The sequence below is a fragment of the Lampetra fluviatilis genome, chromosome 1 (assembly GCF_964198595.1).
Source record: "Lampetra fluviatilis chromosome 1, kcLamFluv1.1, whole genome shotgun sequence".
In the NCBI taxonomy this organism is placed as follows: domain Eukaryota; kingdom Metazoa; phylum Chordata; class Hyperoartia; order Petromyzontiformes; family Petromyzontidae; genus Lampetra; species Lampetra fluviatilis.
Window position 1 is genome coordinate 29,447,223 of NC_136275.1, and position 15,088 is coordinate 29,462,310.

Genomic DNA, 15,088 nt, shown 5'->3' on the forward strand with positions numbered 1-15,088 from the left:
GAGATACACACCAGCCTCACCTCACTGCTCGGTGTGCTGTACTGGGGGCCACTGTCCTCCCACTTGACCTCGCGGGACACGATGAGCAGGAACTCGGCTTGCTGGCTGCTACCGTAGCCATACGGCGCCCCGATGCTGATGAGCTGCAACGAGGACGTGGTTACGGATAAGAAGATGTGTGTGTGTGACGTTAAGCGGTGACAATCGAGCGCGTTTGGGGTGAACCATGACATTCTTCCAAGCGCGCGGCGCTAAGAGGGGGGGAAGGGGCTGCGTTTGGGAGACGCGGCCCTGCAGCGGTTTTCACCGGAGCGGTGGCGATGTTGCTGTGTGCGCGTAACTCCAACAAAGGGGCGCCACTCTAGCTTGGAGATGTTAACTCCCCCACCTGGTATGTAGGAGGTCGGAGGTTCGCCTGCTGTATATTTAGAGTTTGCATGGCTCTCTCTTTCTTTCTTTACTCGCTGTTTTACTATGGTCGAGTGGATTTTTTTCCAGGTCCTCCGGTTTTTCCCCTCCATGTTTAGAATCGATGTCACACGTTTAGAGTTAATTCTAGATTTGAAGTTTTCGTGATTGCAAGGATCCATACTCTTTGGTTTTTTCGGTAAAGTCACGTAGATGAAAATACATTTTAATAAAAAAATGTATTATTATTTTTCATCTACGAGACTTTACCGAAAAAACCAAAGAGTACGTTTAGAGTTATTTTGCTGCAATAAATGTCCACGGGATAAGCCTCATTGAGCTATCATTTGTGATGGCCAGGTGACTTCTGAAAAAGAGCTACACAGCTCAATGGGTCCTTACACCAGGTAATTATTTTTTTAATAATTGGCAACTTTGCGACCATGACGCTGGCACCAATGGGCCTAACTCTTGCAAAAGGACGTTCCAGAAGGGAGGTGGGGGGAAATCTATATACGTCCACCGCGTATTTGGAAGGGCGACGTGCGCCCTCGGCAGTAGTAAAACCAGGGGCACGCACCACGCCGCCGGATCCGAACCCAAACCTCTGCGAACAAAAGAAGTTCCACATACATACAAAAGACGTTCTACATACACAAACATACATACACACACACAAAAGTTCTACACACATACACAAGAAGTTCTACATACATATATACACAATAAGCTGTACATACATGCACAATAAGTTCGAGATACATATATACACAAGAAGTTGTACATACATACACAAGAAGTTCTACACAGACACACACATGTATACAAAAGTTCTACATACATAAAAATAAAAGGAGTTCAACATACACACGTGTACAAACCCCGAGGTTGCTCTACTGGGGGGTGTCGTCGTCTCTCACCTGCTCAAACTTCCAGCCGTCTGACATGGTGGAGACCATCTGCGTGAGCTCCTCCTCCTTGCACTGCAGCACGCGGTAGATGTGCTTCACGCAGCCCTGGGGCGGCACGCGGACACGGGGCGGGGGGAGCGCGTCGTACGTTCACTTGACGCTGTCCTTTGCCCGCACCTCCGATTACACTCACACACAGACTCACACAGTCACATAGACTACTCTGACTGAGACAGAGACTTGCACAGTCACATAGAACTCAAACTGAGACCCATAGTTTGTTCTGTCCTTCGCCCCGCAACCCTAATTAGCATGGTTGGGCTATGTATGGCGGTGCGAAAGAAGTTCAACAAACAGTTTACATGCAAAGACTCACACGGAGACCCAACGGCTCACCCCTAGACTACTCGTATCAAGACCCATAGACTACTCATATTGAGACCCATAGACTCACACAGAGACCAACAGACGACTCATATCGAGACCCATAGACTCACACAGACCCACAGACACACCCCTATACGACTCGTATCAAAGACCCATAGACTACTCATATCGAGACCCAGACTGACACAGTGACCCATATACTACTCATATCGAGACCCGTAGACTCACACAGAGGCAGACTCACACAGAAACCCATAGACGACTCATATCGAGACCCAGACTCACACAGAGACCCATAGATTCACACAGAGACCCATACTCACAAAGAGACTCACACAGAGACCCATAGACTACTAAAATCGAGACCCAAAGATACACACACACGTACTTACATACAGGGGATGTGGGACTCGAGCCCACGCCGCTTGTCAATCTGTTAATGCCCCAAGCACGTGGACGCCCATCGCCCCCACACTGCGAGTCCCATGCTGCTTCCCCTCCCGTCTGAGTCACAGTTTGACGATGCCAAGCTGTTGACTCGTTAGAAATCGACTCACAGTTGTGTTTGACTTGACGCAACCCCGCCTATTTACATGGTAGTGCTGCTATAATCACAACCAATCTATGTTTCATTGTTCAGTGCTACTTGTCTAGCTTTGTCGATTTTAATTTCGTGCCTTAGCGACTAACACTGTAACATGCATTTTCCACTCATTGTCATGTTTTTATTTAATTCACGAATTATATTATCAAGCTAAAACACAGTAATTATTTAAAAAAAATACGTAAAAAAATCTACGATACAATCACAAATTATCATGAAAAATGTCAGTCGTGTTGGTGTTTTCGAAACTACTACCCCCTCAACCGCTTAAGTCCCACTGAACCAACGGTTGCTGGCATAACGCGGCTTTTCCACAACGCGGTATTCTTCATGGGAACGCAACGACCACCGCGCTGTAGGAGAACAAATAAGGCCGTACAACACTTGATTTCTCTGCTGCTCTTCCCCACGGTTGCACTCTCCTGGCTCCCTGGAGGTCTCGCACCCTGGCCACGCAAAATAATAACCATGGAACGTGGCTCACAGCACCAACATCACCCGCTCAGCCGGACCTTTGCTTCTACTGGAAACCCAATGTGTACGCCACAATGGCTTCCCCCAATCAAGCTAAACTATTTTTTATTTTACCAGGTCAGGCCCACTGAGCTATACAGCTCAACGAAGCGGATTATTGTCACGTGGAAATGTATAGCAGCCAAATACTTTAAATGTGTGATGTTGATTCTAAATGCATGATGTTGATTCTAAATGGGGAGGGAAAAACCGGAGGGCCCGGAGAAAAATCCACGTGACTACGGGGAGAGAGAGAGAGACACGCCAACTCCGAATACACAGCAGGCATCAGGGTCGGGATCGAACCAACGACCTCCCGTATACCAGGTGAGGTAGTTAATATCTCGCCACCGCAGCGTTCCAATAACCACGGACACCAAGAGCATGCGGGATCAGATTGTTGCCCCCGTCACTAAAAGCACGGTGAACAATAGTCAATCACATAGCCTTTGCTCGAATAGACATCGCACCGGTGTAACTGGATTTCTAATTGACAAAAAATTGGGAGCGGGTAACCATTATATAAAAGCAGCAGCACAGAGGCTCGTGGTAAAGGTGAACGTGGAAGGGCCACGTGCTGACACCCTGAATGTTGTTTCCCTTTCCAGTGAAATCGGAAAGCTACTTTAAATGGAGTCTGAACATCTCTTGCCGTGTCTGCATCCGACTGCGAGGTTCTTAAACCGCGGCCCTGGGGGGAGAAGCGTTTACAGATAAACGCAGGCGAGCGAATGTACTCCCCCCTCGGGGCGAGAAGGCAGCGAGTGATATCCGTGTTCTTTCTTCTTCTTCTTCATCTAAGAAGGTATATTTAGCGAGCAATAAACAAAGTCGGATTGATGGCGACAGCGACTCCAAATCCTCAGCTCCCCCGCGGGCACCGACTGCAATGCACCCCCCCTCCCGTGGCGTTTGGTCGACACGCTTTGAAATGTCGCACAGCCTCAAATGGGGCACACGGGGGAGAGAGTGCCACATTCCCTCCCTCCCCCCTCCTTGTCGGCGTGGAGAGACGGAGAGCCACTTTTAGCAACACGGTGATAAACTGCACACAAATATCTGGTCACCATCCTTCCTCCCTCCCTTTCCACCCACCCACACCCCACCACCCACCCACCCACACCACCTTTCATCTGTGGCTCGTGAATATGCCACAAACTTGATTTTATTTGGGAAACACAAGTTTGGTAAACACAAGTGTAGTCTTAACCCTCGCATATGCACTAGGAAATCACCAGACAGAAGCAAGCAGCTGTTCACCACGATTCCACCTTTCTAAACACAGCGCGGAGGAAAAAAAACCAAGACAATTCCCACGAGGTCTCGTCCAAACAAAGCCACGCAGACGTTTGCTTACAATAGCCCACGACACTATAAACACGCGCGCACACAAAACTATTCGTACGTTGGCAGCCACACGCCGATAATTAATCGCAAATAGTAAAACAGCGAGTAATTTATCTCGCCCAAACCGCAACAAAAAAATTTTCATCGCCGTGATCTGTCCACTGCTGGATGAACCCTCCGCACGTCATCGCACTCGTCACTCCTGCACAGGAGCCGACCTCACCGTACCACCCCTCTGCAATGGGCTGGGCTTCTCCCGTCATGCTTCCTCCTGTGGCTGCCATTGCTTCACCGATCTCAATACAGGAAAGTGAGCGATGACAAACTCGCCGACATATCCGCGATCGATCACAATTGTTCCCCATGATCCGATCCGTGATAAAGCTATTCCTATGTTTTCATACTTTGATAGTGGCAAAAAGGTCCCATTTCATACTTACCGGTTAAAAAAAAGACAGGATTCGAATCCTGCCTACAATCCACGGGGCGGGCGATAAGACGGCCCGTCACAGAAGTTGGCAGTTCCAATCCGGCGGGCCGACCATGGTCGATTACCACGGTTGTATTAAAACGTAAAGCACGTGGCTGCCGTCCGCTTCCCCCCCCCCCCGCCGCCGGACGGCGACTTGCAACAAAGAGGCCACTGCGTGCTCCCAAGTTCACCAAATTCAACCCCCGAAATGCCGAGAGACTGCAGGGACGCCGCGCAACGAGCAGAGCCTTGTTGCTACGCGCAAGAGGAAGGGAGGGAGCAGGAGGGATGGGGGCAGGGAGCAGGGGGGCAGGAAGCAGGAGGGGAGGGAGGGTTTACAAACACGCCGACCTCGGAGCCGTTAAGGCCCCTGGAAGAGCATGAGCCACGCACCTGGGCCAACTTGTTCCTCTCCCGTATCTGCTCCTTCACAAGCAAGACTAGCGACGCCACGTTGTAGAACTCCGCCTCCACCAGAACGCCTGCGGGGCAGCCAACAACAACAACTATAACGACTACAATGACTACGACAACAACGATGACAACTACAACAACGAAGACAACGACAACAGGGACAACGAAGACTGTCGTTCACCACTCAATGGCGGTAACGTCACCATGGCGCTTGTGCCATGGAGGCTACGCTAAGTGCTGTGAAGCGTTAGAGGCTACATAAAGTGTTAGAAGCTACTTGAAGTGCTGTGAAGCGTTAAGAGGTCTGCCGCTGACAGGTCACAGAAACAGAACCGGGTGACCATGGGTTGACTGACTGAGATGATTGGAGCAAACAACACATCAGCCGCAACACCGCCCAGCCACACACCCTCAGCAACAGCAGCAACAACAAACTATAACGACCATTTACCGCACTTGTTAATTCGCTTCATTCTTTTCGCGCAAGGCGAGCAAGAAGGCGCCGTGTCACGGACGCGTCCTGCGACGATTTCACAGCAGGGGACGATGTCGCTCTCCATACGAACCCAAGTGAGATTAATTTGCGTGTCGTTTTTAGAATTTTTCATGTTGACCGTGGCGTCGGCACACAAATGCCTCCCTCTTTTCGATTGACCCTGGGGGGATCTACCAAGTCCACTGCAAAAGCAGAAGGCATATAGCGTTGCACAGTTAATGCACACACGTATGCACGCAGTAGTAGTAACCGGGGCATCCTGCCGGGTTTGAACTGCAAACCTCTGCAGCCGTGAGCACGAGGAGCATGCTCCATGGGCCCTGCCCCGCACGGCTCGCGAAGTGAGAGAGAGCCTCGCGTCCGTGCAGAGTGTAACGTCATCAAAACAGAGGACAATCTAAGGTTAGGGGGACAACAGGCGAGTTGAGGAGTGAGGGAGGCCCTGAGTGCCTTGGCGGTTGGCGGAGATGTGAGGAGGGCAGTCAGGTCATGTGGCAGGCCATGGATTATGTACACGTGATGTGTATATATATTTTAGTGAGTCTATTAACCCTTTCCCATTCCGGAAGAAAAACTAATAATGAAAAAACTTTATCAGTACCGAGGCTCCCACAAGGCCATGCAGGGGAAGGTGTGCGGCACAGTTTTGGCGCCGGCTATCGTAAAGCACGGCGGTACGTTTTTAAAAACAATGGTGCGACGACGGCTCTCTAAATAAAATTAACACAGAGCTGCTTACGCGTTCCGAGATTCAGCCATTAACGAGACACCACCACGCCCTGCGACTTGCAGATGTCTTGGAACGGGAAAAGGGTTAATTGGCGACTGGATAGAGCCGACAACCTGGTTCCACCTGACAACCTGGTTTCAGCAGGGTGTGCGGCTGCCTGGATGTGAGTCCAGGATCTGAGTGGTTGCAGCTTGCACAGTGCTCAACTAAAACTATTTAAACTTTTAATTTTATTCTACTTGGTAAGGCCCCACTGAGATATCTAGTTCTCTTTTGAAAAGCGACCTGGCCCCAATGAAGATTTGACTTTCGTAAAAATGTCTGCGAAATAAAAAGTTGGAAATGTTATTTATTTAACGACCTGATCCTCTGACCTGTCTTAGTGGTGAGCACAGACACAAGGTGGACAGGCTTACAGGATACAAATCTGTTTAACACGTAGTAGTAGGCTTTCGAGACCAATATTATCCATAATCGAGGTTTGCCGGGTAAGATCGCGTAAATATGAATTTGTCGTTAAACCCGCTACCACCCGACACAACCGGTTATTCACGTAAACAAACAGGCTAATTCGTTACTAGTTCATCACACCAGTTGTGTGTTGGAGAGTAAACCCACTATAACATTACAATTCACGAGAACCGTGATGTTTCGCCAATAATTACAACAACAACAACCAGCATCATCGGGCGACAGCCAGAGTTGTGGATAAATCCTCCTCCTGTTTTGGTCTTAAATAGAGGTGGGGGTAATAAATGTAATGTCGTAGCTGTGAGCCAATCAGGTGTGAAGACCAGAAGGGGTGGGTTAATGTAGTCATATAAATTACAGTAGATATCCATTGTTGTCTGGGCACAGATCTCTTGGTGTGGAGATGTGACCGTCTACCGATGCAAGGTAGTGGCACTGCTGCCATCGCCGCACTCGGCCTTGCACGCTCTGATGCAAATTGGAAAATAGTCGAGGGAAAAAAAAACGATGGACAGGAAATGTCGTTGTTGGCAAATGAGCGCGATGAAGCCAACCGAATGCCAGCAACACACCGCTCTTGGCCATGTCGCCTTTGTGCCGATAAATAGACGATGGCGCTCATTTGGAAATTTTATACTGGAAAACATTGCAGTTATTATTTTGTTGAATTAAGATATTTTACTTGGATATTCCCCTGTCTTGTTTTACAAGGGTATCCATTAAATCTAAATTATATAAAAATGATTAATAATTTACCTCCAGTTCACACAAGGTAACAATCTCTACCGAAATAAAACTAAACCATTTTTCATTTTACCAGGGTAAGGCCCACTGAGCCATGTAGCAGCTCATTTTCAGAAGCAACCTGGCTATCACAAATGATAGCTCTACGAAGTGGCTTGTCACGTGAACATTTACGGCAGCAGCCAAATACTTTAATCACGTGATGCTGATTCTAAATCTTAAGGGAAAAACCGGAGAAAAATCCACGTGACCACGGGGAGAGACACCGCAAACTCCACATACACAGCAGGCGTCAGGGGTCGGGGGATTGAACCCACGACCTCCTGCATACCAAACGAGGGAGTTAACATCTCCTAGACACCGTGGCCCCATTGAAATGTCCACCCCTTTGCTCTGAGGCCTGAGAGGGGAGATGATCGGAGTGTGGCAGTGGTGGAGCGAGCGGAGCCGAAGAATTTTGTCGTGTGAGCGCGTCAGCATGTGAGCATGTGAGCGCGTCATAACACGAGTACGTGAGCGTGTGAGCGTGTGAGCGTGTGAGCGTGTGAGCGACGATGATCGTGACGGCTCACCCTCCTCCGTGAGGTGCTTGTTGAGGATGAGCTTCCCGTGCCGCAGGTAGTTGAGGATGGTGCTGAAGTAGGCCGGGTCTCGGTCGAGCAGGAACGCTCCGGTCTCATCCTGTGTGTGCACAGCAGCAGAGGCAGACCGTCAGCTGTCGTCTCTGTGTGCGAGTGTGTGCGAGTGCGTGCGTGTGCGAGTGCGTGGGGAGTGGTGGTGTAGTGGTTAGCGCGCTGCGCTACAAACCCGGTGACCCAAGTTCAATTCCCGCTCATGGCCAACACCAGTGACGATTATCTATTCAGTGACGATTATTAATGCAAAGGCCCTATTTAAAAAGATATAAATTTCAGGAACGCCAACCCCTGGTACGTTTCTAGATTCTGTCAACGTCCATTCTCAATCACGACCCGACGAGGAGCAACGCATCAGCTCTACGGTTCAATTCTGGGTACGCTTACGACACGCACGTAAAAAAAACATGCAACGCACAGCGATTCACAGCTGGCCCACGTAGCAACCGTTATCTTCATGCTCAACGACAAAACGAGACAGAAAGCTTCATGTAAACATTCATCTTGCGACTTCTTCGACATCACGAGAACCGATTTTGAGCGCAGCACCACCACCACCGCAAGACTTTCTGACCGGAGCGGGTGAGGGGGTTTGGCAATCGCGAGAAAATAAATTATTATTGGGTGCTTTATTTATTTATGCAGCATACCATCACCGGTGCATACCGCCAAATGTGTTTACATGTGAAGTATTGGAAATGACGGCAGGAAACTCCTTGACGGGTAACACACTTCTTTTATTAAATCTTCGCTTATCTCGATACAACGTGTAGTCTCTATTCTTCCGCGTACGGTCACCAGACACCGGTACAACTCGTAACCTCTATTCTTCCTATAACACACCGTACTGAACTCGTGTAGACTCCAGGCCTCTGGCTACACACGCCTCACTCGTCTCGTGTAGACTCGCCTCGTGTAGACTCTTCTCGTGTAAACCCTATGCCTCTGGCTACACACACATCACTCGTCTCGTGTAGACTCTTCTCGTGTAAACCCTATGCCTCTGGCTACACACACATCACTCGTCTCGTGTGGACTCTTCTTGTGTAGACTCGTCTCGTGTAGACCCTATGCCCCTGGCTACACCCATATCACTCGTCTCGTGTAGACTCTAGGCCCCGGCTACACACTCGGCATGCTGACACTGCATGCTCACCCTACACCCCGCCTCTGGGTTACACAGAGTCCCGGTCCTCGCAGGACAGTGGGACTAGGTACCGCAGGGCCCTGGCTCTTCCTCCCGTCTTCAGTCTTCGCTGGTTACACTCTCCCCGTGCGCCTGTGCGCATCCCCTTATATAGTCGTTCCTCCCGGGAGACGGAGCGGATGCGGACCTCGATGCGAGCATCGCTTGTTAATGAACCAATCACAACGCGCTATCTCTACGATCCTTTTTCCCCAACGCGTGTTTTCACTCACCAACCAATCACGCCGCGCTGCCACTCGATCACTCCCACACCAGCACGTCACCGGCACCCAGCCAATCAACACCACACAACCCACGATCCCGCGCTGACCCCTGATCCCTCACCGTCAGCGCGCGTCACCACACACACATCCAATCACAACGCGCTGGCACCTGATCGCTACCCCAGCGCGTATCACCACTACACATGTGCCCCACAACTTCTGGCAGTGCAGGCAAACTTCAGTGGGACCGCGAGGAGAGCCACAGACCTCATGGAAAAGGGGGCACACTTGAGGACACGGGATGCGAGTGTTCATTTCTGCCGATTGTAAACACATATTTGAATGCCCTTGGCTTCATAGCACTGCCGTGCATTGCCGGTGAAAACCAGAGTCCAACACGGCATGCCACAAGGGCGATACACGTAAGTACATTAAACTTCTTTCGCACCGCACGTGGCCAACCATGCTAATCGGTGATACGACCGACTCGAAGGACTGCAGGTCCCCCCACGCGCGTTAGCCTCTCGTACACGTGCGCACACACACACACACGTTAATTATTCACGAAGACTCGGAGAATGACATTGTCGAGCACAGAAAACAGAACGTACAATGTAACCTGGTATTGGCCAAGCATCCCAAACGCTGAAAGAAAACCTCTCCACATTACTCAGTAACAAGTAACTTTTGAACTTTTTAGTGACTTGCTTACCACCTTTCCTAAACTTTGCACTCCTATCGGTTTTTGTATCGTTTGTTGTAGTAACTCTCTGACCCCCCCCCCCGCGGCCACCTTACTGGACATCTGTGAAAGAAGAGCTTCATGGCTCTTGATATTCTCCCTCTGCCAGTCGACACCAAGGTTCTGATTCTGATTCGTTGGGTGACGACGTGACGAACCGAGACTCGCGTTGTGCCGGTGCGCCAAGGGCGACCTGTCAACGCTTTTAACGAGTTATATTTGGGCGACTTTGGAAGATAATTATTTAAAAAAGAGTTGCCGACAAAAAAAGGTGGTTTATAATTGTTGAAGGGGGGGGGGCAGCATCATCTGTATCGGATTAGCCGACCCTGCCACTATAACGTCCGATGGAAATGAACTCAAGAAAGACGACTACGAGGTTGGGCTGGTGGATATGCGAGCAAAAACGCAGTAGTGCAGCCATTCACTCCACGAGAGAGTAGCACACAGAGGGAGATACTCTACAAGGCAGTGGTTCACACTGCTAGAGAGTAGCACACAGAGGGAGATACTCTACAGGGCAGTGGTTCACACAGCTAGAGAGTAACACAGAGGGAGATACTCTACAGGGCAGTGGTTCACACAGCTAGAGAGTAACACAGAGGGAGATACTCTACAGGACAGTGGTTCACACAGCTAGAGAGTAACACAGAGGGAGATACTCTACAGGGCAGTGGTTCACACAGCTAGAGAGTAACACAGAGGGAGATACTCTACAAGGCAGTGGTTCACACTGCTAGAGAGTAACACACAGAGGGAGATACTCTACAAGGCAGTGGTTCACACAGCTAGAGAGTAACACACAGAGGGAGATACTCTACAGGGAAGTGGTTCACACAGCTGGAGAGTAGCACACAGAGGGAGATACTCTACAAGGCAGTGGTTCACACTGCTAGAGAGTAGCACACAGAGGGAGATACTCTACAAGGCAGTGGTTCACACTGCTAGAGAGTAACACACAGAGGGAGATACTCTACAAGGCAGTGGTTCACACAGCTAGAGAGTAACACACAGAGGGAGATACTCTACAGGGCAGTGGTTCACACAGCTGGAGAGTAGCACATAGAGGGAGATACTCTACAAGGCAGTGGTTCACACTGCTAGAGAGTAGCACACAGAGGGAGATACTCTACAAGGCAGTGGTTCACACAGCTAGAGAGTAACACACAGAGGGAGACACTCTACAGGGCAGTGGTTCACACAGCTAGAGAGTAACACACAGAGGGAGATACTCTACAGGGCAGTGGTTCACACAGCTGGAGAGTAGCACACAGAGGGAGACACTCTACAAGGCAGTGGTTCACACAGCTGGAGAGTAGCACACAGAGGGAGATACTCTACAGGGCAGTGGTTCACACAGCTGGAGAGTAGCACACAGAGGGAGACACTCTACAGGGCAGTGGTTCACACAGCTGGAGAGTAACACACAGAGGGAGATACTCTACAAGGCAGTGGTTCACACAGCTAGAGAGTAGCACACAGAGGGAGGCACTCTACAAGGCAGTGGTTCACACAGCTAGAGAGTAACACACAGAGGGAGGCACTCTACAGGGCAGTGGTTCACACAGCTAGAGAGTAACACACAGAGGGAGGCACTCTACAAGGCAGTGGTTCACACAGCTAGAGAGTAACACACAGAGGGAGGCACTCTACAAGGCAGTGGTTCACACAGCTAGAGAGTAGCACACAGAGGGAGATACTCTACAGGGCAGTGGTTCACACAGCTGGAGAGTAACACACAGAGGGAAATACTCTACAGGGCAGTGGTTCACACAGCTAGAGAGTAGCACACAGAGGGAGACACTCTACAAGGCAGTGGTTCACACAGCTAGAGAGTAGCACACAGAGGGAGACACTCTACAGGGCAGTGGTTCACACAGCTGGAGAGTAACACACAGAGGGAGATACTCTACAGGGCAGTGGTTCACACAGCTAGAGAGTAGCACACAGAGGGAGACACTCTACAAGGCAGTGGTTCACACAGCTAGAGAGTAGCACACAGAGGGAGACACTCTACAAGGCAGTATTTCACACAGCTAGAGAGTAACACACAGAGGGAGATACTCTACAAGGCAGTGGTTCACGCAGCTAGAGAGTAGCACACAGAGGGAGACACTCTACAAGGCAGTATTTCACACACTTGCGAAGAGACGGCAAGACGCTGCACGATCCCTCCCGCATGTCTCCACCCGCGCAAACGGAGCGGTTCATGACGGCAGCGTAGACCAAACCTCCCATCATTATCATCATCCACTCACCTTGCTTGCCGCTCCACCTCACGGCCATGAGCTTGCAAGTACGGTACCATGCTTTCGAAAATTGCACATTGTCTTCGTTGTTAGCCGTGGTCTATCCACCTGCCGTATAAAAGCCCGCCTCTCGATCCCACGACGATGCTACACAGCCCATGTCACTCCTGCGCACGAGCCGGTCTCCCTGCTCCATCTCTATGGTGGCCGTCCTCTCCAACGCGTTACCCTTTGTCTGCCATTCTGCCACCAATGTCATCCATCAGCTGTCGTCTCGCAGTGGCTACGTGATGTTAACTTCCTCACCTCGTATACAGGAGGTCGTGGATTCGATCCTGACCCTAACGCCGCTGTATATTTGGAGTTTGTGCGTCTCTCCCCGTGGTCGCATAGATTTTTCTCCGGGTACTCCGGTTTTGCCTTCCAAATTTAGAATCAAAATCACGCGTTTAGAGTATTTGGTCTGCTATGGATTTCCACAAAATAAGCAATTTTGTTAAGCTATCAATTGTGATAGCCAGGTCACTTCTGAAAAAGAGCTATACAGTGATCCCTCGTTTATCGCGGTTAATGAGGACCAGAACCCCTCGCGATAGGTGAAAATCCACGAAGTAGGATTGGCCCCCTAGGAATTTCCGTATATGTGTGTGTGGGTACCAGAATGTTTAAAATATGTATATTTATACTTTATATATATATTTTACTTAAATCTATTTAATTATAAAACCTTAATATTATACATTCACTCTCTCTCTCTCTCTCATACGATACGTATTATGGTGTTCTACACTCACCAATGACAGTAGTATCTTGAGACTTGACTCCAGTAATGACGACGACGATGACAATGACGACGATGACAGACCTGTGCAGTTCGATGAATGTGATGATGAATGATGATGATGGTGTTACTGCACAGGTATAATGAGGCCTTTAAATCAGTTCGAAAAATCCGCGATGCACTGAGGCCGCGAAACTTGAACCGCGAAGTGGCGAGGGATTACTGTATTGCTCAGTGGGGCCTTACCTGGTAAAACAAAAACATAGTTATAGTTTTAGCTTTATAGCTGACTAGCAGAAGTACCTGGTGTTGCCCGGGTGAAAAATATATTTCTTAATAACCTTACAAATATACACAGATACTAAGGTATTGTCAAAGCCCGGTGGGCTTTGACAATACCTTTCACCACTCACCACTCACAACTCACCCTCACCACTCATCCTCACCACTCACCACTCCCACTCACTACTCACCCTGACCATTGACCCTCACAACTCACCAATCTCCCTCACCAATCTCCCTCACCACTCACCGTCACCACACACCCTCAGCACTAACCCTCACCACTCACTCTCACCATTCACCCTGACCATTCAGCCTCACCACTCACCACTCACCCTCACCACTCACCCTCTGCCTCACCACTCACGCTTACCACTCACCCTCACCACCACCACCACTCACCCTCACCACTCACGCTCACCACTCACCCTCACTACACACTAATCACCCTCACCACTCACCCTCACTACTCACTAATCACCCTCACCACTCACCACTCATCCTCACTACTTACTACTCACCTTCACCACTCACCTTCACCACTGCCCCTCACCACTCACCCTCACCACTCATCCCCACCACTCACCCCTAACCACTTACCCTCACCACTCACCATTCACCACTCACCCTCACCACTCACCATCACCATAAAGCCTAACCAATCACACTCACCACTAACCCTCACCACTAACCCTCACCCTCATGACTCACCCTTACTACTCACCACTCAACGTCACCACTCTTCGTCACCACACCCCTCACCATCACCACTCACCCTCACCACTCACAATCACCAGTCACACTCACTACTCACCCTCACTACTCACCATCACCACTCACCCTCACCACCACCAATCACCGCTCACCACTAACCCTCAGCACTCACCCTCACCACTCACCCTCACCACTAACCCTGACCCCTCACCACTGACCACTCACCCTCCCCACTCACCCTTCCTACTCACCACTCAACCTCACCACTAACCCTCACCCCTGACCACTCACCCTCCCCACTCACCACTCACCCTTCCTACTCACCACTCACCCTCACCACCCACCACTCACCCTCACCACTCACCCTTCCTACTCACCACTCAACCTCACCACTGACCACTCACCACTCACCCTCACCACTAACCCTCACCATCACCACTCACCCTTACTACTCACCACTCAACCTCACCACACTTCGTCATCACTCACCCTCACCACTCACCACTCACCCCTCACCACTCACCCCTCACCCTTACCCCTCACCACTAACCCTGACCCCTCACCACTGACCACTCACCCTCCCCACTCACCCTTCCTACTCACCACTCAACCTCACCACTAACCCTCACCCCTGACCACTCACCCTCCCCACTCACCACTCACCCTTCCTACTCACCACTCACCCTCACCACTCACCCTCACCCTCACCACTCACCCTCAGCACTCACCACTCACTCTCACCATTCACCCTCACCATTCATCCTCACCACTCACCCTC

The 15,088-nt window shown here is 50.2% G+C and overlaps 1 protein-coding gene across 3 annotated transcripts in view; it reads right to left on the minus strand.

Annotated features, from left to right (window-relative positions):
- The window catches only part of LOC144934511 (BTB/POZ domain-containing protein KCTD5-like), an 83,684-nt gene that overhangs the window by 13,188 nt on the left and 55,408 nt on the right, over positions 1-15,088 (minus strand). For all 3 annotated transcript variants that reach the window (XR_013637171.1, XR_013637170.1, XM_078860360.1), the window contains exons 2-5: positions 8,070-8,178; positions 5,036-5,124; positions 1,329-1,424; positions 21-143 (exon numbers count right to left, since the gene is read on the minus strand). Coding sequence is in view for 1 of the 3 variants with exons in the window: in XM_078860360.1 (XP_078716486.1) it covers positions 21-143; positions 1,329-1,424; positions 5,036-5,124; positions 8,070-8,178 (417 nt within the window). In the remaining 2 variants the exon portion in view is untranslated. The remainder of the gene's footprint in view (positions 1-20; positions 144-1,328; positions 1,425-5,035; positions 5,125-8,069; positions 8,179-15,088) is intronic.